This window comes from Enhydra lutris, unplaced genomic scaffold, assembly GCF_002288905.1.
Source record: "Enhydra lutris kenyoni isolate GAN:26980312 unplaced genomic scaffold, ASM228890v2 scaffoldscaffold55, whole genome shotgun sequence".
Lineage (NCBI taxonomy): Eukaryota > Metazoa > Chordata > Mammalia > Carnivora > Mustelidae > Enhydra > Enhydra lutris.
Window position 1 is genome coordinate 4,063,268 of NW_019154139.1, and position 24,156 is coordinate 4,087,423.

The 24,156-nt window shown below is 58.3% G+C and overlaps 1 protein-coding gene across 2 annotated transcripts in view; it reads right to left on the reverse strand.

Annotated features, from left to right (window-relative positions):
* Nucleotides 1-21,152, reverse strand: part of LOC111157524 (fibulin 1) — a 79,699-nt gene extending 58,547 nt beyond the window's left edge. For both annotated transcript variants that reach the window (XM_022519006.1, XM_022519007.1), the window contains exons 1-3: nucleotides 21,116-21,152; nucleotides 3,618-3,723; nucleotides 196-331 (exon numbers count right to left, since the gene is read on the reverse strand). In XM_022519006.1, the coding sequence (XP_022374714.1) occupies nucleotides 196-331; nucleotides 3,618-3,706 (225 nt within the window). In that variant the 5' untranslated portion in view covers nucleotides 3,707-3,723; nucleotides 21,116-21,152. The remainder of the gene's footprint in view (nucleotides 1-195; nucleotides 332-3,617; nucleotides 3,724-21,115) is intronic.
* Nucleotides 21,153-24,156: the final 3,004 nt, after the last annotated feature.

Genomic DNA, 24,156 nt, shown 5'->3' on the forward strand with positions numbered 1-24,156 from the left:
GTAGGGCCAGCCTGGGTCCCTTCGTCCCTGTCTCCTCCAGGTCGTCCAGGGTTTCCTGATTAAACTGCAGGGGCAGGGAATCCGAGAAGCGCCCTCCTCCCTCCCTGCTGCTCAGAGGAGGCCTGGGCAGGGGCTGAGGCAGGAGAGCACCCAGGCCTCCAGCAGGGGACGGGGCGGCTGGTGGGCGGGTCGCACCTTCACGAATGTAGCCTCGAGGCTGGCGTTGTCGCCGTGTGGCGTGGCGCAGCTGTCCTGCTCGTTGGCCAGGTTGATGCCCGTGGCACAGTGCAGCTCCTCCAGCTGGCTGTGACAGCACTGCTCCTGGACCATCCTGTGCGGGGGGAGGGGGAGTGCTGAGGACAGGGCCTTGGGAGGGCAGGGGTCCTGCGGGGTTGTGGGGAGGCGCTGTAGTCCCTCAGAGATGGGAGCTCTGGCCTCACTGGGTGCCTCCCCTTCCCAACCTACTCCCACCCTCACACACACACACACGCACGTGCACACACATGCACTTGCGTGCACACACTCACTCCACCCACTCACCAACCCACACACACACTCGCATGTGCACACACACACACACACGCACACATTCACTCCATCCACTCGCCCACCTCCCACATTCCCACACACACGCAGTCGCATGCCTACACTCACTCCACCCACCACCCACTTATACGCACACACGCATTCACACCTGCACGCATACACACTCACTCGCACACACTGACTCCCATACACACTCTCACATGTGCACACACGCACGCACGCACTTGCACACTCACACACGCTCGCTCACGGTCATTTGTACACATACTCGCCTGCACACACTCACTCACACACGCATGCACGGTGCTCTCACACGCACACGTGCAGTTGCATGAGCTTGCTCACACACTGGCAGGCACACACGTGCTCTCATACACGCACACACACCATAGCCGGCGGACGGAAGGTGCTCCCGAGTGTACAGTTAGAAGGGCTGAAGGCAGAGCGGTGTCAGGCCCCCACCATCCCCCGCCTCCCCGCTGCAGGGTCGGAGCTCTGCACCGGGCTTCCCGTTGCTTCCGGAACCACCTGGAAGGATCTGTCTATGCTCGTGATCCTACACACTTCGCTTGTGCTTCCGGTGAATTTACAGATGATAGGTATTCCACCAGATTGGACAGAACAGCGACCAGATAGGGGTGCATCTGTCCATGCATTCAAGGATGTTGGCTGGGCCAAAAACAGTGTTAGTGGAGGGGGGACTGGAAGGGTTAGGCACTAACACTGGTGGGAGTCACGGATGCTGTGGCAGCTGTCAGGTAGCTCCTTGAAAAATTAAATACACAACAAGCAAATGGTCCAGCGATCCCACTGGCGGGTATACACCCGGAAGAACCGAAGGCAGGGGCTCAAGGAGGTCCTTGCTCGCGCACGTTCACGCCAGCATCATTCACAGCAGCCAGAAGAGAGAAGAACCCCATGCGGCGCCCACAGAGGAACAGCCAAGCAGAATGAGGTCTATCGTACGGTGACACACGATTCAGCCTGAGCAAGGAAGGACAAGTTCCCGCCCCTGCTAGGACCGCACGGACCTGGCCTCTCGTCCTCGTTCTTCCTTTCCCACAACACAGAGCACCTTCTCACAAACCCTGTAGTTACCTTACTGTTCCATCTTCTGTATCCTGTAGAAGAGCTTTTGTCTGTTTTGTTCAATGATTTATCCCTGTCTCATTGAGAACGTGCCTGGCACTCAAAGTGGCCCGAGGTCTTGGGCAAATTTAAATTTAGTTACTAAGAAATGTTGGCTCTTGGTTTGGGTTGGGATGCAGGTGATATGTGCATGGGGGAGCCTCAGAGCTGCTGTTCCCTGACGGCCCCCAAATGTGTCTCATGTTAGAGGCTCCAGCAGAAGCTGAATGCCCCGGGCTAGAGCCCACGTGTGCAGAGAGGGCTCATCCCTCCCGTGGTCCTCTGGGGTCGCTCCCTCCCCACCCAGTGGAGCTGACTGCCCCCAGGAGGGCTCGTCTGCTGTGTTATCCCATCCCACCTTGAGTGACACCCCACTTTGAGCCAACAGCCCACGCTCAGCCTCTGACCTCTGCAGACTATGTGGGGTTCAATCCCCAATGTTCGCTGAGCAAAGGGGAAACTATGCAGGGGTCTGGAGGGGCGTAGACAGTGACACGGCTAGAGCCAGATCAAGTCAACGGCTCACTCTTCACCAGGAGGCCTGAGACACACATGCAGCCTGGCCCGTGAGTTCCCCAGGACAAGCCAACTGGCCTCCTGGGGCCTATCTGGCTTTGTGGTGCTGGCTTTCTCCCTCTCCTGTGTCACTGTCCCAGCCCTGAAGGGATGCTGTCATAATCCTCCTTTTCCACGTGGGGAAGCCGGGGCCCTGAGCTGGCTCACGTCACACGGCCGGCAATCCAGCCCCAGTCCATCCAAGCTGCCGGGCCAGGCTGCTTCTCGCGGGCACAGTCTGCGGACAGAACGCTCGGTGCTGCCCACCAGCTCGGCCCCGGCCCCTCTGACGTTTCCAGCCCTGGGCTGCACTCGGGAGCCAAACTCCCAGCTCTCGCGGCTCAGATGCCCCAGAAATCCCAACAGCCAAGTGTTCTGTTTGCTCTTCCTTTGTTTGGTCCACAATGCTCTGGACTTTTCAAGAATTTCCTAAACCGAGATTTACATCGTCCGGCCGCGTTGGCAGGCCGCACACGATGCTCACTGCCAACAAAAACGCGAAAGTCCGGGACAAGGCGAACGAGCCTGCCCTACGCATTCTTTCCGTGACAACTCTCGGCCCAGCTGCCCCCAGCCCGAGTGGGGCTCTGCTTAGACCGGGACGGGAGGCACAGGAGAGCGGGGGCTGCCCCAGGAGGGAACGTCGCCTTCCCGACATTTGCTCCCCAGGTGAGCAGGTCTGGGTTCACGTCCTAATGCTATCACCTACCAGCTATGCCTGAGGGGGAACTCAGGCTCGTCATCTGGGAACAGGGATTAATAACAGGTTGAATGAGGTCACGCGCCACAGGGCATGGCGCAGACGACGAGCTTCCCACAGGCTTGCTGCTATTACTTTCATGGTGACAGTCAACGTTACAGATCTGCATCCTTCGCTCTAAGCTTTTCTCCTCCCAAAATTTTGCGGGAGCTTGGGTCCATTTAAGGGAAGAGGAACCACGGGTCCATGAGCCCGTCTGGGGGACCTCTCTGCTCCAGATTGGCTCATCTGTGTTTTTGGGGTCTGAAGGCTGTCCACACTTTCACTCGCTAGTCACGTGATCGCATCTGACCCCACAACGGACCCGTTTTTGTAAGGAGGCGCCTGGCTTGGCCACAGAGCCCGGTGGCAGCAGAGAGAGCAGCAATGCCGGGTCTCCCTGCTCTGCAGCCCGCAGAAGGGGAGAGATGCCCCGGGCATCCCAGGAAAGGGAAGTCCAGTCCCATACAGGGATGTGAGAGTGCAGAGGAAGGGGGCAGAGGGGGACCCACCAGGTCTGGGGGCTGGGGCCAGCATGGGCCTGTGTGCCAGGCTCTGCCAGGGATCTTGGCTCACGCTATCCCCCTCCTGCTGCTGCATTCCGCTAAAGAACACCGTTCTGGTAGAACGGGGCCGTCGGCACACGTACCTGCATTCCTTGGATTCCGAGGTGTAGGGCAGCGAGCAGTCCCTGTGCTGTGTGGCCATGCGGTGTCCGTCCGCACAGCAAGCCTCCATGAGGGTGTCTGCGGCTGCTGTGTGGGGGGAGAGCAGCGTGCCTGGTCAGGGGGGCGACTCTGCCCTGGCCCAACGGAGGTCCCCTCGGACATGCAGCCCCCCTCCTGCTTCCCTGGGCCCCCACTATAGGCCAGTCCAGTCTGAACGGGTCTGCACACGTCCGTGAGTCACTCCACAAACGTGAACGGAAAACCCACTGGGTCCTGGGCTGGAACACACGGCCGCTCCTTCCTAGAAGGGCCTGACACCTGAACGGTTACCTTCCGGATCCAGATCTGATGGGGCCCCAGCTCAGCCCTGGGGACCCGTGCTCCCCTCCCCGGGCTGGCTCCCTGCTCCAGCCAAGCGCCAGAAACTCGGACGAAGAAAGCCCAGATGGGTCAGGAGGACAACAACGGCAGGAATGGCTGACAGAGGCCCGAGCCAGCCACCGTCCAGCCCAGTGGCGAGGGGGTCCAGGCACCCCCAACCTGACTCTTAGAGGGCCAGAAATGGGGGCGGCCCGGAGGTTCCCAGCAGGACTGACACCAAGGCAATGGCAACCCAGGAAGGCTCCCCGTGAAGGAGAGAGCCGCCAGGCCACCGGGGACGAGGCTCAGCAGAAGCAAAGACTCGGGGGATGGAGTGGGAATGGAGACTGCACAGCCACAAGCCCCTCGGGTGACAAAGAAAGAGCCAACGTTTCCAGACCAGCTTCTGGGAGCCACAGCTGTGTTCTGTCCTTTACTTTCCCTACGCCCCTTGCTAGCAAGGCGCCAGTCTTCCCCATACAGCGGCCAGCAGCTCTTGCCCCTGATCTGCCCCAGACCGCGTCCTCGCCCACAGAAGGGACAGCAGAAGGGCTCCCGTGGGTCAAGCAGCTGGCCGCACGGGCCCTCACAGCTGGACGACGGCATTCCAGTCCCAAGCCAGGCTCTCAGCCTCTCCCCAGCTACTGTCCTGATGAGCCCCACACCACGGGGGAAGGAGACAGCCTCGGTGTGCCCCAAGGGAGGAGCAGCCGGGCACAGAGGTGTCCTCTGCCCAGGAGACTCCCGTGGCCAGAGCACTGCCCACAGCCTGGGTGGGAGGCCGCACTGTGACGGGACGAGCGAGACTGGGCTTCAAGAAACGCCACGTTTTCTTACTGATGATGGCTTCCCGGCACCCAACGGGGTAAATCCTGCAGGGTTCCGCTGAATTTCTTGGCACCGTCGGCCTTGGGTGTTTTGTTTGGGCTCATTATTCTTCCAAAGCCGGGCCCCAGAAGGGAGGCTCTCTCTCTTGAGCTTAACACAGGCTATGACTTCCTGAAACGCCCCCTGCCACCTGCTCCCAACTGTCCCAAGTACATCTGTGGTCAGACCGAGTGTGGGACATGCTGCCCTGGAGCGCCATGCTCACTGCCCCGAGAGTGACCGTCTCCGGAAAGACCCTGGGACGGTCAGTGCACAGCTGCCCTTTCCACGTGGCCGGAAGGAAGAGGGGTGGTGTCGCCTGGAACCAAGTCAGGGCCACGGCGTCCCCGGGCTCCCAGGGATCTCTGAGCTGCCCCCCACAATGAGGGAGGTACCCCAGCCAGTTCTCACATGCACGGGGCGGAGGGTGACAGACCACCCGGTCTGCCGCCCCGGCCACTCGGGTCCTCCCCGCTCAGCTGTCCCCCCTGCTCATTCCCCAACAGTGCCATCTGCGAACATGGGAGAGTCGCCGTGGGGTCGGGGCCTGGACAAAGCTGCCTGGGGTCACGGGCCTCCCTGCAGCACAGCAGGGACATTCCCACAGAGCACTGGGGACAACATCGGCGGACGTTCCCACTCACGCACCCACTTGCTCATTCCTTCATTCTTGCCCTGAATTTAAGAAAAGCACTCATGAAACAGGGGACTTTATCTGTTGGAGATAAAATATGACCTGTAGTTCACCCCGGGATGAGTGTGACCCAGCCGGGAGGCTGATCTCCCCCAGGCCGCCAAGCCCAGCTCCCATCCACCCCGGCTCCAGCTGGGCCTGCCCACCCTCCCGCCGCCCTCCTGCTGTCTCACCCCTCGGCCTTCTCACAGCCTCTGCGGTCTCCAGGGCCGGCCCACCCTGCACCCCCCGACAGGGCACCCTTGCTCCTGCAGCCTGCCAGCCCACCAGCCTGGCCAGGGCCCCTCTACTCGCACACCACAGCCTGTACGTGGAGCACAGCACCCTGCTTCCCAGTGATCCCACAGCCTCGCCCTCCCACCCACAAATATCTGCCACCTGGGCCTGTCTCCTGTCATTACGCCCTCAGCACAAGGCTGGCCAGTAGCCGCTCCAGAGCTGAGCAGAAAGAGCCTGAGCTCCAGGCTCACAGCTTTAATCCTGGCCCCGGCTCCTTCCTGCTCTGTGACCCCGGGCAGGCTGCCTCACCTCTCTGGGCCACAGCTTCCCCGACGGTAAAACGGGGCTTGGGCTACCTTTGCAGAGTGGCTGAGCAGATGGATATAGCTTCTAAAGTTCTTGTTTAAGATTTTATTTATTTATTTGAGAGAATAAGAGAGAGAGAGCATGAGAGGAGGGAGGGTCAGAGGGAGAAGTCGACTCTCGCTGAGCTGGAACCCAACGCAGGATGCAGCCCGGGGTCTCCAGGACCATCGGATGTGCCGAAGGCAGTCGCCCAACCAGCTGCGACACCGAGGGAGGTGGCTTCAAGTTCTGAGCACACAGGGAGCTCCCAGTAAACAGTGCTTGATTATGTGTTAAAGGAACAAAGGGGCTTTGCATGCCATGCATGGCCTGTGAGAAATGGGGAACCGTGGCCCTGGGCTGGTGTGCGGAAGCCCCCCAGGGATGAACAGCACCCCCAAAGCCTCCCTTCATCCCTGAAATCATCCCTGAGAAAGACAAGCACGGGGGAAGCTCAGGCTCCCACGGCCTGCTCAGTGGGGTGAGCACTCTGTGCCCTGAGCCGTGGAAACATCTGGAAAGGATTCTCGCCGGGGAACCTGAGCCTTCTGAACCTGGTTCTCAGCAGGACAATAGCACGGTAAGTCCTTTGCTCAGTCCAGAAATTCTGGAATGTCCCTGGAATGCTCCAGGCAGCCACAGAGCTGGAACTCGTGCAAAGCAGAGGCCTCTGGGGGCGGGGCCGGGTGGGAGCCACAGGAAGTCCCCGAAGGGCCCATCAGATGGGCGATGGAGAGCCCCCCAGGGACCATGGCCAGGCCGGATGGTGAAGAGGCCGATGTGTGGGGAACACGGGGCATCACTGTCCTCACTGGAACAAGCGTTCCTGACACTCGGTGAGCCTCTCTCACTCACCATCTCTTTCTCCCTCCACCCCTGACCCTCCTGTTGACATCACCAAGCAGGGCGCATGCGTCACACTGTCGAGTAGAAGAGGCGTCTTTTCCGACCCCTTCCCCCTCTCTTGGCCCCTTGGCCACCTCCTGTATTTTACTCTCCAGGGAGGAACAGCTCTGGGGGGAACATCTCTATCCACACACTGTCATTCCGAAAGCTCCGAGTGTCTGCTTCGGCCGGGGCAGCCAAAGGAGAGGGGCTGGATCACAGGGCAGACCGTCGAGACCCCCAGACACAGAGCTGCAGCCGTCCCAGAGGCTTCCCGGCTCACACGGCGCTCCCCACCCCGCCGCTGGAGCACGGTGGCCGGGGACTGGTTTAAAGCCAGCACCTGTGGCCGACGGGTGGCCCGCTAGAGCTGGGCTGTCGGGCTGAAGCTCATGGGCTTCTGGTCAAGGCGGAGGCACAGACTGGGGAATGAGCAGAGAGTCCCAGCTGCAAGTCGGAGGGACCCGAGGGAGAACACCGGCCCCTGTGGTCCTCCGGAGAGCGGCAGGGAGCAGGGGAGTGCGGGATCAGCGTCAGGCAGACCTGGGTTTGAATCTCTGGCCCCCTGGTCCCCAACTCACCATCCCGGGGTAAGTTCCTGAACCATCTGCTCCTCGGATCTGGGTCCCACTCTGTGAAACAGGGCTTGGCCCGAACCAGAGGGTTCTTGTGGCCGTCTTGTGCCCAGAAGGCAGCCGGGGGTCCTCCTACTCCCCTTCCTGCTCCATCCCCACTCGCCACCTTCCTTCAACCGGATGCCTTAAGTATCTTGCCACCAAGCTGTCACATCAGTGGCTGCACGTCTGGAACCTGGACTTCGAATGTAATTATGAACGGAAGCAGCCAAATGGAGTGAAGTTGCCACACAGTGATGTGAACATAAATGCTAGGGTGTCCTGGATCCCACCGGGACCATGCCTTGCCCTCCCGAAACCAGTGGGTGGTCAGCTCTGCGCAGCGGTCACTCAAAGTCCCTGATGCTTTCCTGCCAACCTCTCATCCCACTGCTCCTTGGCCTGGGCTCCGGGCCCTCTAGGCTCTGGACCTTCCCTGGCCAGCCCTGTCACCTGCTCACCTCCAGACACTACCCAGTTCTGTCGGGATACCCCGCAGCACCAGGCCTCACCAGCATCACTGCCATCGCTCAGGAAGGGAGTGCTCCTTACTGAGTGCTCCCTCCGTCCCAGGCTTACCCAGCACTTACTCATTCTCACAAAAACCCAGAGAGGCCGGTTCATGATGTTCCCCATCACGCACATAAGAAAATTCCAGCTCAGAGAGGTTAAGTGAGGAGCCCAAGGTCACACAGCCAGAGGGGCCAGGGAGCAGCAGAGCCAGGCATCAGGCTTGGTTCTGAGAGACTCCTAGGCTGGTCTAGTCTGCCTCCTGGGGAATTTGAAACTCCTCTGGGGCAGGGATGGTATCTTTCTCCTCTCAGTGACCCTGAAGCATCCGCCCATGCCCCACACAATCAGGGAGGCTCAGTGCCAGTTGAACAGGACGGATCGGCGACAGGCGTCTTAACCAGAGCCTGAACAGCAAGGCTGTCCTTGGAGTGTGGGGTTTACTGCAAACACGCCTCTTCACAGGGAGGGAATGACCCCAAGGAGCAACACGTGATCGGAGCCAACCACCCTGAAGAGCGGGGCTGCTTAGAATTTCCGCAGGAGCCGGGGCCATGCTGGCGCCAGGGTCTGAGATTCCAGAACTGCCATTTTCTTGGCCTTAGAGACAGCCGTCCCCCAGCCGTCAGAGCTGCAGGGACAGGAGGGGTCTTGTGGAGAGAGGGGAACACCCTGCAGAATTCTCTGGAGTCCTGGCTCAAGATGTCAACGGAGATGCCCTCTGTAGCAGGTCGGTCTCTAGCAGACAGGGGAGAGCCCCGTCCAAGAAAAGATCTGGTATTAACTTGTGTTCTGAAACAGAAAAAGCCTCCCGGCCACTTCCCAAGTGTTTCCTTTCCATGGGGCAGGACCAGGCTGTCAAGGCCACTCCCAGCCCTGGACACAGCTCTTCCAAGACCCTTGCCAATTCGAGAGGGACACAGAGTGGTCTTTGCTGTTTTCACACTTGTCCCCATCAGAGTGAACAAGCTTTACTCTGGTGACGAATATCACGTTAAGTCAGAAAGGAGGCACGGTGACCCAGGGAAAGAGGGCTAGATAGGGACCCCGGGGCCAGCGCCCCCACCGTGTCCCTGGTGCTGACCCAGGGAGAGGTGCTCGCTACAAACATTTGCTGTAACCTGGACAGAGAGAATGAAAACCACTACCTACAGTGTTCAGAGGCTGGAGACCCCAACAGGCTGCTCTACTAAAACCAGCACGACTGTGTGGACCATTCTTCACCCTCCCCCATTGCCATAGAATAATGGCTATGCAAGCGCCCTTAGGTTAAGTTAAGTTAAATTAACTTGAACTTCCCCACAATGGTTTAAAAGCTGAGCATGTAATAGTGAACTAAATGCTTCACTTAAAATGTTTGTTGTTGGGACGCCTGGGTGTCTCAGTCAGTTACAGGGCTGCCCTGGGCTCAGGTCATGATCCCGGGGTCCTGGGATCGAGCCCCATGTCAGGCTCCGTACTCAGTAAGGAGTCTGCTTCTCCCTCTCGCTCTGTCCCCTCCCTGCCCCGCTCATGTTCTCTCTCTCTCAAATAAATAAATAAAATCTTTTTAAAAAAATGTTGTTGTTGAAGACGTCATGCTCAGTGAAATGAGCCAGTCCCCAAAGGATCAACCCTGTGTGATTTCACTTACGAGGTTCCTAGAGGAGCCACAGTCAGAGACGGAAAGTAGACGGTGGGTGCCAGGGGCTGCAGGAGGGGGAGATGGGGGCTGTCCCCTGGGCACCGAGCTTTAGTTTTGGGAGATGAAAACATTCTGGAGATGGACAGGGCGGTGGCTGCACAGCCATGGGAATGTACGTAACACCCCTGAACACGGCACTTAAAAATGGTTAAAATGGCTAATTTTATGTTATGTGTATTTTACCAAAATAAAGAAAATACATTTTAAAAAATCGAGTGTTTACAGGACACCTGGGTGGCTCAGACATTAAGTGTCTGCCTTCAGCACAGGTTATGATCCCGGGGTCCTGGGATCGAGTCCCACATCGGACTCCCTGCTCAGTAGGAAGCCCGCTTCTCCCTCTGCCATTCCCCTTCCCTGTGTTCCCTCTCTGTGTCTCTGTCTCCATCAAGTAAATAAATACTTTAAATAAATAAAATAAATTTAAATAAATAAAACTGAGTGCTCGCACGCCGTCTTGTACCGCCCTTCGTTCAGAAAGGACCTTGATGTTCTGCTGATGCTCTCACTGCTGTTCTCAATCATTGTTGTTCTAATGTGCGAACCTGCAGGGAGGGTTGACTTGGTAAACTACTTCGGGGCGCCCCCCGGGGGCAGTCTGGTGGTGACTGCAGCGTTACATAAGCAAACTAGGTGACCTCAAATGGGAACAGGTAAAATGTGAAGGAACGAGGTAGAGGGCAGCAGCCACTCCTAAGCCCAAGGAAGAGCCCAGGGCAGGCTCTCAGAAGGTGACCGGGAGGCTGTGCTTCTGGAATCGCTTCCCCAGCCGCACACAGTAAGAATTCAGCGTTGTCAGGGGGAGGGAAAGCACGAGGAGGATCCCAGGCAGTGGCTCCTCCAAGACACAGGACATACAGCTGGGCCAGGGGTGGGGAGCAAGAAGACAGGGTGACACCTCCCCCTGGAAACCACCTCTCACTGGTACCACCAAGGATTTCACCGTGATTGACAGATCAACCCGGCACTGGCACTCCCACTGGCCAGCAGCCCTTCCGGCAGGACATCAATTCACAGAACTCCCACGCAGAGGCCCCAGCACATCTGCACGGCCTTCGGCAACCTGGAGCCAACGAGGCCAGCACCGTTTCCACCCCTCACTCCTGGGAGCGATGCCAGTATCGATGACACTACGTCAGGGGACCCCCCGCTGGATGCCCACCCATGCCCACTTGGGGCTGTAGGTGCCCTTAAGAGAGAAGTGGTCTGCAGTCTTCTCTCTCAGATCACCTCCCTCCCTTCTGAGCAGAAGCTTTGATCGGGCACAGTTTTCATCTCCAGTTCCCATAATCTGACTGTGAGTTGGATCCACAAAGCATTACACTAAATATAAATGAAGAATAAACTCTCTTTCAGACCTCCTTAGCCTTTGACACGACCTTCCAAGGGAGGGCGACGGACGTGTGGGTTAAAACCGCCCAGACCCAGACCCACCTCCTCCTCACTGAGCCTCCTTTTCTCCATCTTTCAAATGGGGTAGTAACTGGGGAGGGCTGGGAAGATCGATCTGATAATTCAGGCAAAATGCTTAAATCAGTGCCCGACCGCAAACTGACTCTTCAAAATGGAATCGTCACGGAAGTTGCCGCACCACCGTGGGGAAGGGAATCACACAGGCCCCCAGACTGACCCATCGTCACGGGCCTGACACCCCACCACCTCTCTCTGGGAAAGAGATACCCCTGCCCTAAGTCACCAGTGAGCAGGTGAACAGAGACAGCCTGATTCACGGGCACTGGATACCATAAGTCACCCCAGACAGCAGCTGAAACGAAATTTCTTCCAGGTGAGTTCTGCATTCATAAAGACTACAGTGTAGACTCTGAGTCTTGGTGGTTCTGACCCATGCAAAAGGCATGCCACGTGTTTGGCACCACGCCAAGGCTCACGGTCTAGAGCAGCTCCCATTCTCGTCAAGTGGTCAAGATGTGGGCACATGCTCTTTCCAGCACCATAGATGCCAGCTGGCAGTCAGAGGGTCTCTGCACTGCTCCTCGGGTGGAAGTTTCCAGAATGTTAGCCTGGCACCTATCATCCTCCCAAGGGCTCTGGGCAATGCCTGATGGCCCATGAGCAGGTAAGCAATAAGCCAAGTTGCTCAGTGTGCCGTGTTGTGGTGGGGTAGGCCCAGGGCTGGAGCTCCAGAGGCCCAGGTCTGCTTACAGCTCTACCATTGAGGGTCCTTCCATCTGGAGCAAGGCCAGGACTCAGTCTCCTCACCTGTAAAGTGGGTGGAGAAGTTGGCCTGGAGTTCAGCAACGGCTTGCCAAACCCCACCGTGTATACGGACAATGTTCTGAAAAAATTCCCGCTGGATTGCAAGGAAATGAGCGAGAAAGGAAATGGCCAAGGGAGGTTCCCCACAAGTCAGCCTGGTCTCGCTTAAAAGGCTGTCTCTCCTTCTGAGACCTGCCCTTCCAAACAGCCCGTGTGTATAGGAAATGGTGAGAAAGGAGGTGGTGAGTGGTTGGATCTCTGCTTTCTATTTTAATATTCTCATGTGGCATAATAAAAAATAGACGAGTTCTGGGCATAAACAAGAAGGGAGGGGAAGGTGTGTCCTCAGAACTAGCCAGCAAGTCAATCTTCTTGGTTTTCTCGGATAAGCTCAAAGCAACAGAGGACCTCGGGTGTCTCAGAATGTGAACGGGGTCCTAGTGTGTCCCGTGGGTCCCCTGAACTTGACACCCTGCAAAGTTTGTGCCTCATCGGCTCCAGAGCAACTAGCTAAAGCTATGGCCAGAGTTGGAGGGGGCCCCTGGGGTGTCCAGGGCCCACATCCCCGGGAAGCCTGAAATGCAATGAGACACCCACAGGAAATGGGGACCAAATAGAACCCTGAGAGATTCAGCCCGACCCTGCCAGGGACTCTCCCCTCCTGAAGCTGGGGAGCCAGCAGGAGTCCTGCCCGGGCCGCAGCCCTCGCCCTATGGTGCTCATGCTGTCCTAAGTCCCCTGTATATTCAAAAAGCCCCTCTATGGCTGGCTCAGTTAGTACAGCACGCGATTCTTGATCTTGGGGTTGTGAGTTCGAGCTCTTGGTTGGGTGTAGAGATTACGTAAAAATAAAATCATTTTTTAAAAAAGGTTCCTGTTACAACACTTGCATGTGCAGGCTCTATCTTGGGGCAAGGGATCCAGAGGTGAAAAGATAGAACCCTGTCCCCAAGGGGATAGCCCAGGGAGACACCAGGTCATCGTCACTGGGGTCTGGTGCACAGTACCCCCACATCCCTTGCAGGTCTAGGATAAGGACAGAGCCATCTCCCCTTTCAGGGGTAGCTGACCTCCCCAGGAGGAAGCGGGGTGTGCTGGAGTCTCCCCTCACGGTTTCACACAGACCCACAGCGCTTCAATGCTCACACACCGGCACCTGTCACGAGACGGGGGTCTAGTGCACGGAACCAGCAGGCAGGAGGCCACAAGAATGAAGGGCCAGAAGGCAGATCTCGGAAGGAGAGAAGCACCTCCCAGAATGCTCCCTCTTGGCAGTGACCTCCTGTGACCAAGGCCAGTGGACACGGGGGACGGCCTTACCTCCTGACGTCTCTACATCATCCCACCCTGCGGGACACATCTCCCCCCGTCTCCCTTTGAACTCAAGGCCACCTGTCAGGCGTCCGCTGCACCTGGCCTTTGGAAGCTGGAGCTGGGTGGTCCTGGGTCCACACCCTTCCTGGGACTGGCTCATTCACACCCACATCAATTCAAAGATCTTTCCTCCAGAAGTCTTCCCTAACCACTCAACACACACACACACAAACACACGCACACACACGTTCTCTTTGCACCCTGAACTTCCCGGCACCAAGCACAAATAATTAACTGCATGTGTACTTAGCACCCCAGGGGCTGGGACGAGCTCTGCACCCTGGCCCACGCCGGCCTCAGAGCAGGCACTCGATAAATTCCTGGGAAAGAGCCAGTGGACAAATGATCTTATGGGATCCTCACAACTCCAGGAAATGGGATCAGGGGGAGATTAAGCAAGCTGCCCCAGGGCACAGAGCAAACACAGAGGTAGCCTTGGAGCATGGCTCGGACTCAAAGCTCACCTACACCCCCGTCACATGCCAAAGGACACTGGCTTCCTCTCGGAGCCAGACTTAGCAAAATCAAGATTTTTCGGTCAGAAAGATAAATGAGGCAGGGTAGTGTCCTGCAGAAGAGCACAATCTGAGGGGCACCCGGGTGGCTCTGTTGGGTGGGCGTCTGCCTTCAGCTCGGGTCACGATCCCAGGGTCCTGGGAATGAGCCCCGTGTCGGGTTTCTTGCTTGGCGGGAGAGCCTGCTTCTCCCCCGCCTTCTGCCCCCGCTCCTGCTTGTGCTCTCTCTCTCACATAAATAAATAAGATCTTTAAAAAAAGAAAAGAAAAAGAACACAGTTCAAGAGTCATGCTTCCAGGTTCCCGTCCCGGTGGAGCCACTCAGCTGCTGTGCGCCCGCAGGCACATTACTTGGCCTCTCTGAGCCTTGGTGTCTTCACACCCTCCTTTGTGGATATGGGGATAATAACAGGCGTGGGGCGCAGAAAGAAGCCTTATGTCAAAATCAGGAGCGCACGTAGGCAGCAAAACTTATAGTACATTTGACTCCAGCAGGTGACATGATCCAAAAGGAAAAACAGGTTCAAGAATGATAGTGGCTCACCCCATTAGCAAACAAACCGCCAACCACAACCACACAGGCCCCTCCCATCTCAAAACCAGTCCTGGCAACGTCCCAGGGGTTCTGGGAAGCCCCCGAGCAGGCCTGTTCCCTCAGAGCTTCTCCCTCCTCAAAGTGCCTGGGAGGGCTCAATCCCCCGGCCCCTCCGTCCCCCTCTCTTCATCTCCCCTGCCCGTTTCTGCAGCTTCATCCTATGGGCTGAGACTGCCATATTTCTGTCTGCAGCCTGATTGTGCCTCCAAGCCCAGACTCCACCGGATGCCTAGCAGGATGCTTACAGGGTCCACTAGGAACCTGGACTCTTCTACTACCCCCCGGGGCCCCACTCCATTCAGCCTTCACTGTCTCGGTTATTAGCAATCACCCTCCACCCAGCTGCTCGCCCCACAACAGTGGGGTCAGCCTGAATTATTCCTTCTCCCTCGCCCTCTATCCCCCATCCCAGGGCAAGTCCCGGCCACTCAAGTTCCCAGACGCCCTAGATCTATCCACTTCCCAGCGGCCCCCTGACTACCACTCGGCCCTGGACCCCGCAGAAACCTCCACGCCGGCTCACTCTGCCTACTCTTACCACCCCACAGGCCCTTCACCACGCAGCAGTCCAGAGTGACTTTTAGAAACCTGAGTCAAATAATGTCATTCCTCCGCTTAAAATCCTCCAGCGGCTTCCCAGTACACTCGGGATAAAACCCACAAGTCTGCACCCTAATTTTTAAGGCCCTCCCATCTTCTGCAGCTCCCTCTCCCCCCCACTCTCCCCCAGAGGCACACGCTCCCCTCCCTTCCCTCCAAAAACCCCGCTCCCACCCGGCGCCTGGAGCCAGCTGCTCCTTTTGTCCAAAAGCTCTTCCAGGGCTTTTCCACAGACGGTTCCTCACGACTCACACCTCAGCTGGGCATCACCCTCCTCCGCCCTGAGAGGCACCCTGTCTGCTGTCCCCGTCACGGCAGGTCACGGTCATTGTGGCACCGACTCCTGCCGATACACCCCAGCGAGGGCATCTGTGTGCACAGCGGCTTGAACGGTAGCCCTTGAAAAGATACGTCCACATCCTGCCCCCAGAGTGTGGCCTTATGTGGACTAAGGGTCTTTGCAGTTGGAATTAAGGATCGATCTCAAGGTGAGCTCCTCCTGGGTCACCTGGGGGAGCCCGGAATCCCACAAGGAGTGTCCTCAGAAGAGACACAAGAGGAAGAGAAAGCTACGTGGAGACAGAGACAGCCACGAGCCCAGGAGCTGGGAGAGCGAGGACAGACCCTGCCCCAGAGCAAAGCCCCACACGACACCGTGACATTGTGGCCCCCGGGACGGTGAGAGGCTAGACCTGTTGTATTAAGCCGCTCGGTTTGCAGTCATTTGATCTGGGGCCACAGGGGAACCACGCGGCACACGAGCTCCACAAGGCACGGTCCTCATCTGTGCTGGGTCCGGGGGCCTCGTGCTCGCGGAGCACACAGGTGACGCACTGACAGATGACGGCAGCGTGATGAACAGCCCCTCGGGGGCCAGGCCAGGCTCGAAAGGGAGGCTCAGGGAACGTTTGCTAATAACACCCGAGTGACAGCTGACAAAGGACACCGTGGATCACCTACTTCCTCCTTCTGGGCCTCAGTTTCCCCACCTACACCAGGAGTGGACCAGCTGATCTATGGTTTCCATGTCCCGAAAGACAAACCATTTCTTCCCAAATTCACATCAAGTGCCCTTCATAAAACCCATCCGGGGACCCATCGGACCCCAAGGCTGGTTCTTTGGTTCTTATATCCTTGCTACCATCTGGTAGGTGTAGGGACCCCAGAGGGCCAGACCCTCCCCACCCCCCGGTGTGGTGTCCCCTCTGAGTGGCTGGAAGCCAGCAACGCAGGACGCATCACAGACCCTCCGTGTGGAGAAAAGAAGGCTCTGGGTCCTGGCCGTCAGGAGCAGTAATCAGGGCCCTTGGCAGTCGGGACCCCCAGGAAGTCAGCAACAGGATGGGCAGGAACCTAGTGTCCCCACTCTCAGCGCTGGCCATGTCAGCCCAGCCCTCTGGCAGGATCACTTGGCAAGGCCAGGGGCACATCAAGCAGGAACAGGACCTGAATGATTTCCAGGGCCGTCTTCTCCAGATGCCGGGCCCGCCCTGTTGTGTCTGGAACCCAGGACCCGCCAAGAACATTTTCCTTAATGAAGGTGCCAGGAAAGGGGCGACTTTCTACCTTGTGGACAGTTCTAGACCTCACCCAGTGTCCTGTGGCCAGGGGCATCCGTTCCTGCATGCACAGCCTCCCCCTGAAGCAGGAAGGATGCAGCCAATGTAGGTTCCTCGGGAGAGGGGGAGGGGTCCTGAGTCCCACCCCAGGTGGCAGCAAGGAGGCCCTGACTTGGGCCGCACCCAAGAGAGAGGCAGGACTGAGAGCAGACCTGGGTACCTGAGCAAACAGCCCTCCACCACCACAGCCCCTGCCTCCGAAGGACAGGACAGGCTTGTCCTCTGATCTGAAAACAAGACAGGTGTCATCACCTTGGGGAATCCCACCAAGCCAGCCACGAGCCCCTCATGGCTTCTGTGGTCCCCCATGGATGGAAAACACCAGCTCCTCCTCAGGACCCCCTGCACATGCAGCATTTGTCTATGGGGTTTAAGTGCTGTCCGAATGGTTTTTATTTCCCCTCATTAGGCTTAAGGCACGAGAACCAAGTGGTCAGGAATCTGGGGTCCCCTGTCCTGGCCCTCGACGGACTACTGTATTTCCTAGACAAGTTACTTAACTGCTCTGGGCCTTCGTTTAGACGTCTGTACAATGAAAATAAGGACAGTACCTTCGTCATAGGATTGTTGAGATTGTTAAATTACTAACTACATACAAAATATGTCAATTTTAAAATTTCCTAGAGCAGAGTGTGTTCTCACTCCGTACTTAAGGAGAAGCAGGGAGAGTATGGGATTGGTCACATGGGGAACTGGAACCAGTCTCCTCTCCTCCTTTGAGTGCGGGCCCCCACCTGCTGATAACATGCAGGCAGCTGGAGCAACCCATTCCTGACTCCCTCCTGACTTGGAGCCTGGTGAGGACCAGCCTGAGGGCCAAGGGAGGAAGCCCCAGGGGGGAAGAGCTCCGGTCACAGCACCCAGCCTCTGTCCTGCCCTGCCCGCTGTGACTTCGACTCCGCCAGCCTCCCTGCACACACCCCCCCCCTCAATGAGCTCCCTCCAGGCTGAAGGGTCTCTGATCTCAGGAAAGCTGACCTAATGGGTGTCCCCGTTTGGTTAGGCAGCCACATGTGAGGTCGTTACCAGGACACTGGGACCCTGAAAAAGCTTTTATGAATCAAATTGTTATAACGTGATGTTTTGCAAAGGAGATTCTTATATTGGATCAAGCGCACCAGCAGGGGACCATGCGGGCCAGCGCCCATGTTTGTCAGTCTTTATCTGCAAGGCTGTCCAGACCACACCCGCTGCTCAGAGCCCTGCCTTCGACGGAGCAGGAGGGAAGAGGATACGCGTCCACGTCCTCTTGGGCCTTCTGCGCTCTTGCCTGTGCTGCTTCCTCTGTCTGGAGCCCCGTCCTCCCAGCCGTCCTCCCCAGAGACCCAGCTGGCGCCTGCCAAGTTGGGGGCTGTTTTCTTGGTCCTTGGGGAGGTCGTCCCCGACTCTTCCCTTACGGGGCTGCTTTGGAATGGCCTGTCCACTCTTCTGCCTCTCCTGGGGGACGGGGAGCCCCACAGGCACAAGGGCCAGGCCTCGCCTCTCCCTTGCCCCCACGATTTAGAACAGCGTCTGGCCCAGAGCACATACTCAGTGCGCGGAGGTGTGAGGAGGCCAGCAGAAGCCCCTTCTGCGTGACCTTTCCCAACACGGCTTTGGTTCTCGACCGCTGCCAGTTCTGAGGTGCTCCTGGGGAGCTGGGAGGACTTTCAGAGCACTCGTGGGGAAGAGGACCCTGTCTTACCCTAGGGAGGGGGTCCCGCAAATAATAGGTCACACTAATCCAGCCACTGTGGCAGGCACGGTGCCATGTCCTCCCCCACACCCCCCCGACCGCCAGGCACGTTAAGGAGTCGGTTTCTGCTATCTTCGTTTTACAAATGAGAAAACCACCAACCCATCCTGTGGGCTTTTCCAGGCGGATACAGGCCAAGTTGTTTCCTGTCCTACAGAAGCTCATGGCAGCCAGCTGGGACCCCCAGATGACTGAGACACGCTGTCCCTTCTCCCCCACCCCCACACGCCACAGTTCAGCAGGGGTGGCAGAGGGGGCCCTGAGCAGGGGGGTGGGGAGCCCCTCAGGCAGAGTCAGGAGAAGGTGTCACTTAGAGTCGTGGGTCCCACAGGAGGGGCCGTGGCACTGTCCCCCACCCCAGGGCACCCTGAGTCTCATCTTCGTGCATCCAGCACTCCAACAGGCACCACCAGCCCCCTCCCCCGGCTTAGCCTGTCCGGCCCCCACCACCAGCCTGGGGAAGTTCCAGCAGCGGGGTGCAGGCCACGTGCTTCCAAGCCAAGCCCTCTCCCTCTCCCGTCTTTGTTCTCCCTCCCAGAGACTTGCTCTGTAATCAGTCAGCAACGCTGCCCGCTGGAGCTAGAGGCCAAGAAAGTCTTGGAGAAAGCAGTCGGCCTTCCCCACTGCCCTCCTCCTCTCCACTCCCTCCCACCCCACTCTCGGTAAAGCTCAACAGGACAGACATAGGACAGACAGTGGCTCGGCCCTGTCCCCTAGCATGGAAGATCAGCGCCCCCCTATACTGCTGTGACCAGGCAAAGCGAGCCACCACAGATTAGCGACGGGGCCCACAGCTGGATGGCCTTTCCCAGCATCACTTCTAAATTCCATTCCCTGGTGTACTGCCCCGCACCCCCCACTCCCAGCTCTCTGGAGGGTGGGCCCATGTCACCCCAGGGAAGCCGCAGACGCAAACCAGGGAGCTCCAGCTCCCTCCCCCCAAACCACACCACACTGCTGAAACTCAAAAGAGGGACCATCCCAAAAGGAAGGGAAGGCCACGCCAACCGGGTACGCGATGAACAGGTCTCCTTTATCACATACGCTTGAAGTCAGGACCTCCTGGATACAGACGAGGTGCGCCCCTCCAGCCTGACCAGTCCCCGTGTCCCTTCAGAGTCAGACACGGCCAGGCTTCAGGGGAACCTTCTCACACCCTGGGCAGAAGAGCACAGTGGAAAGGAGCAGGCCGAGCTCGCCTATGCCTTCTCTCTGGGCCTACCCCAGTTACCCCATCTGTAAAATACACAGGGAGCCTCTGGTGCCCTTTGTAGTTCCAACAAGAGTCTTGTGTGGCCTCCAATCAGAGCCCCCCCACCCCAGGGTTTTCAGTCCAACCACCAGTCACCTTCCCATGAATGCCCTTCGACCCTCTGCCTCCCAGCTCCTGCCCAAGCACCATCCTTCCAACAAGTCTCCAGTGAGGCCCAGGGGGACCAGGATGGCTCTCGCCGCCAACTCCCTGGGCCCTTGTGCCTCCCACGCCTTCTCCCCCACAAGGTGCCCCCAGCAGGCGCCCAGGACAGAGCCGGAGCTCCAAGATTTGCTGCAGCCAGCAAGCAAGCCCCGAAGCACCCGCAGAGCTCTGCCCTCTGCCCCCAACCTCTCCCGGCGACCTTCTGACCAGGGAGCAGGGTGGTTACCTGAGAGTTGAAAAGAAACTAAGCTAAACCAGAGATAAAGCATCTAGGATTCTGAGGGTGGTCAGCGGCTCTTCCGGGCCTGGCCCCAGGAAGAACAAAGCCTCAGGCAGGCAGGCCTGACTAATGACTGATGAGTCATGGGTCAGTGGAGAGGTCAGAGGCCACCGCTGCTGCTCTAATCTGCAGGGCTTCAGGGTTCTCCTGCCCCATCTCCCGCCCCCAACCCAGGAGTTAGGCCTTGAGAATTAAGGGAGAAAGAAGCGCCATCCCGCTGCTGTCAGTCTTAGGCCAAGCACTGCCAGCGGAGACTCATTCCCCCTGCCACTGGGTGGGTGGGCTTGGAAGGGGCCTGTCCCCAGCCCCAGCTGGGTGTGCAGCCTGGCTGAGCCTCTGCCTTGGGGCCCTCTACGGCGGGGGAGGGCAGACAGAGTTTTCCCCATACAGGGCTATTTCCCTAAAAATCGGTCTCCAGACTGCTCCCTTCTTTTCTGATTTTTCCAGTCCACCCCCACCCCCCGGAAACCCGTGAGTGGCAAAGCACTGTCCCCAGTCTCAGTCTTCTCACCAACAAGCTGGGTACAACAGCCCCTACCAAGAGGCGGAGGTGGGGGCAGCGGGAAGAGCCGGGCGCTCCGGACAGAGCGGACAGAGCGGGGCACCCGGGGTTCAGTCAACCCTCAGCCAGGCCTTCCCCGCTCACCTCCCAGCCTTGGCCCCAGGGGGAGCGTGGGTGGGCACTAGGGTGGGCCTCACGAGGCCGGGTGGGGGGTCAGGGAGGAGGAAATATCTTCTTCCACACAAGTGCCCCAGGTCATCGAGGCGGTCAGGACCAGAGCCGGGAGCGGGGTGAGTGGAGGGCACGGCCCGCGCACACGACCCCGGAACCGCGGCGGGGGCGCCGCGCCCAGACGACCGCTACGACTACGGCTCCAGGCCTCCCGAGGCGTGCGGGGCTGGGAGGGGAGCCACCAGAGCGGGGGCCGTGGACGTGGGGCGCCCCTACCTCGGGCCGCCAGCAGCGCGAGGCCGCCGAGCAGCAGCAGCGGCAGCGGGACCCTCCTCGGCGCGGCGCTCTCCATGGGGCCGGCGGGCGGCGGGCGGCGGGCGGACAAAGGCGCGGGGCGCGGGGCGCGGCTCCTGGGCTCCACGCTCCGGCCGAGCCTCGCAGCCAACGCAGGGCCCGGGCTGCGCCGTTCAATTATCCCGCCCCGGAGGAGGGCGCGGCGGGGGCGGGGCCGAGGGCGCGCGGTGCCCTCCCTCCCGGGTCGGGCCGCCCCTTCCCCTGCCTGGGGCCCGGGCACCCCGGCCCCGAGGGGCGCACGGGCCCGCGGCCGGGGTGCGGGAGCGGGGACCCCCAAACCTCTCCCTGGGCCGGCCGAGAAGGTGGGCGCGTACGGACGGGGGGGCACCCCTCCCCGCCCCGCCAGGCGCGCGTGAAACCCGATTCCTTTCCCCACCGCGGCCCGAAGGCGGGCGGCGTCTCCAAGGTTCTCTCCGCCCGACTCCGCGGCCAAGGCGGGGGGCGGGGATCAAGGTAGCGAGGAGGTCCCCACCGGTCGGAGGCGCTTTCTCGGGGCGGCGGGGGGGGAGACAGGGAGGTGTCCCTTCGAGGCGGTGGGGGGGGACTCCCTGCAGGACGTGGCCTGCGGGCAAAGCCCCGCACCCACTGTCAGATCGCTTCCCGCCTTCCGCCGTCCCGCACACACGCATCCTCCCCGGCCTGCAAGTCCGTGGCGGTCCCAGCTGGGTCCCGGCACCTGGCGCGGGCCTCAGCGCACCACCAGTCCAGGGGGGCCGACCTCGAACCAAGATCCCAGCTCCAGGGGAATGTGCTGAACCCGGGACCCCGATGCGCAGAGGAGGAGATTTTGTTTTGCCGAGAGAAAGCGGCCTGAGAGGTGGGCCTGCAGAAATTACCTCTTTGTGCGGGAATAAATGGCTGAACCAGGCAGTGGTTCCTGAAGGTGAATTAGTCTGTTGGAACCATAAATACATTTGTTTTAAAGAAGAAAAAAGGAAAAAAAAAAAAAAAAGCGAGTGCCGGCCGGTGAAGGTAGGAAGGAAGAGAGGAAACCCCCAGGAACACCATTCAGCACGGACCCCCCATGGGCCGTCCCCCTCCCGGTTCACAGCCAGCAGATGTCAGACGTTAGGGTGTCGGTAGCAGCACAATTCAGAATAGCTTCTAATTAGAAACTGCCAGGCATCCCCAGCAACAGAATGGAAACATGGTGGGGCACCCCCAGCACCCAGGGTGCTGCAGGGTTCCCTCAATGGGAAGGACAACAGCTTAGGGGTCAGGAGAACCATGGTCCTTGGGGAGCACCAGGGAGCTTTCTGGGGGGCTGCTTGGGATCTGTTTTTCTAAAGCTGGGTATTGGTTACAAGGCTGGGTTCCCTCTGTGAAAACGTGTCCGCTGTTCGTTACTATGTGTCCTCTTCTAAATGAAAGTTCGATTCAAGGGCACCTGAGTGGCTCAGTCGTTAAGCGTCTGCCTTAAGCTCAGGTCATAATCCCAGGGTCCTGGGATCCAGCCCGGGATCCGGCTCCCTGCTCGGCGTGAAGCCTGCTTCTCCCTCTCCCACTCCCCCTGCTTGTATTCCCTCTCGCGCTGTCTCTCCCTCTGTCAAATAAATAAATAAAATCTTAAAAAAAAAAAAAAAGTTCTATTCAAAAATAAAAAACAAAAAGACAAAAAACTCCTGTCTTCGTAGGATGCTTCCTAAGGTGGAGGTTTGTGGAGAGTCTAGGAATGATCATAAAAGGGGTCACTTGTTACTTCCCCGGCTAAAGATGCCTCCCAAAAGAGGCAACTTGGGGTTGGCCCTGGCAGATGAGCAGAGAGTACAAAGGGTTCCCTGCCCAGGGCAGCGGGGGAAGGTTATCTGGTCCACTTCGCTGGGGTGTGGGCTGTCTGCGAGAGGCCGGGAGCTGCCGGCACTTGGATGGGGGTGGGTGGGGAGCTCTGAGCTGGGGATGGATTGAAGATTGGTGCTTAGGTATTGTTTTTGCTTTCTTTAAGCCATGGGAGGAAAGAGGGGCCCTGGAGAGAGTTTATAGTTCAGAGTAAATGCAGTATGTGCAGTGGGTATTATGGGCCAGAGTGTTATTTTGTGACTACAATAGCCATGGAAGGTCTTAGTGCTCCCATTCTGCAGATGAAGACACTGAGGCCCCGAGAGGCTGGCCAAATGCTCACAAACTAGGCGACTGGCTGTGCTGGGATTTGAAAGCAGGCCGGCGGGGTCCCAGGCCTGGGCTCATCTGGGAGTGAATCGTATGAACGCTATACACATGGTTTCACCACACTCCCAGGACTGGACATTTAGGGCATTTAAGTTGGGGAGCGGAGGTGGGGGGAGTGTTTAAACAATCGTGCTGCCGTGAAACCTGCATGTTCTAGGCTCAGCATCTAGGGTAGAAGGGGAAGCCTTAGGAGAGCCGTTCTGCACCCAGGAATGGACTGATTCTCTCAGGTCTCCGCTGAGGGACATGGCCCAGCCCGGAGTCTGTCCACCCGCGCGCCCGCACGGAGTAACATCTTTGTTTAATTTGGGTCCGCAGGCAGAAGAACAGGCGTGTCGCTGTTTCAATGTATCATCCGTCATCTTCAGATGTCTCACCATGGAGTTTGAACGCGTTTCCGGGGCTTCTTAGCCATTTGTGTTTCTTTTCTTTGTGTCTCCTTTTATAACGTTTGCTCATTTATTTTGGTAATAACAAAACTGCTTATTGTAGTGAACGATCGAGAAAAGACGTGGCGTCCAACAGCAGCCTGTCTATGGTGCATAGGGTTAGAGTCAACTCTGCCCATATGCCGTGCTCCAGGAAATAGTGCACCATTGCAGAAAAGGCTGAATAGGATGCCTAGGTAGAAATAGGATCTCTGTGAACTAATATTATGCAAAAATAACAAAAAAAAAATTGAATATGACTGCGTAGGTCCACCCTGCAATTACAACCCTAGGAAAGCTATATTCACGTAGCTAAAGAGCAAAAGGGAACTTGAAAGAAATGGGATATTGTGTTTACTAGTGAAAATT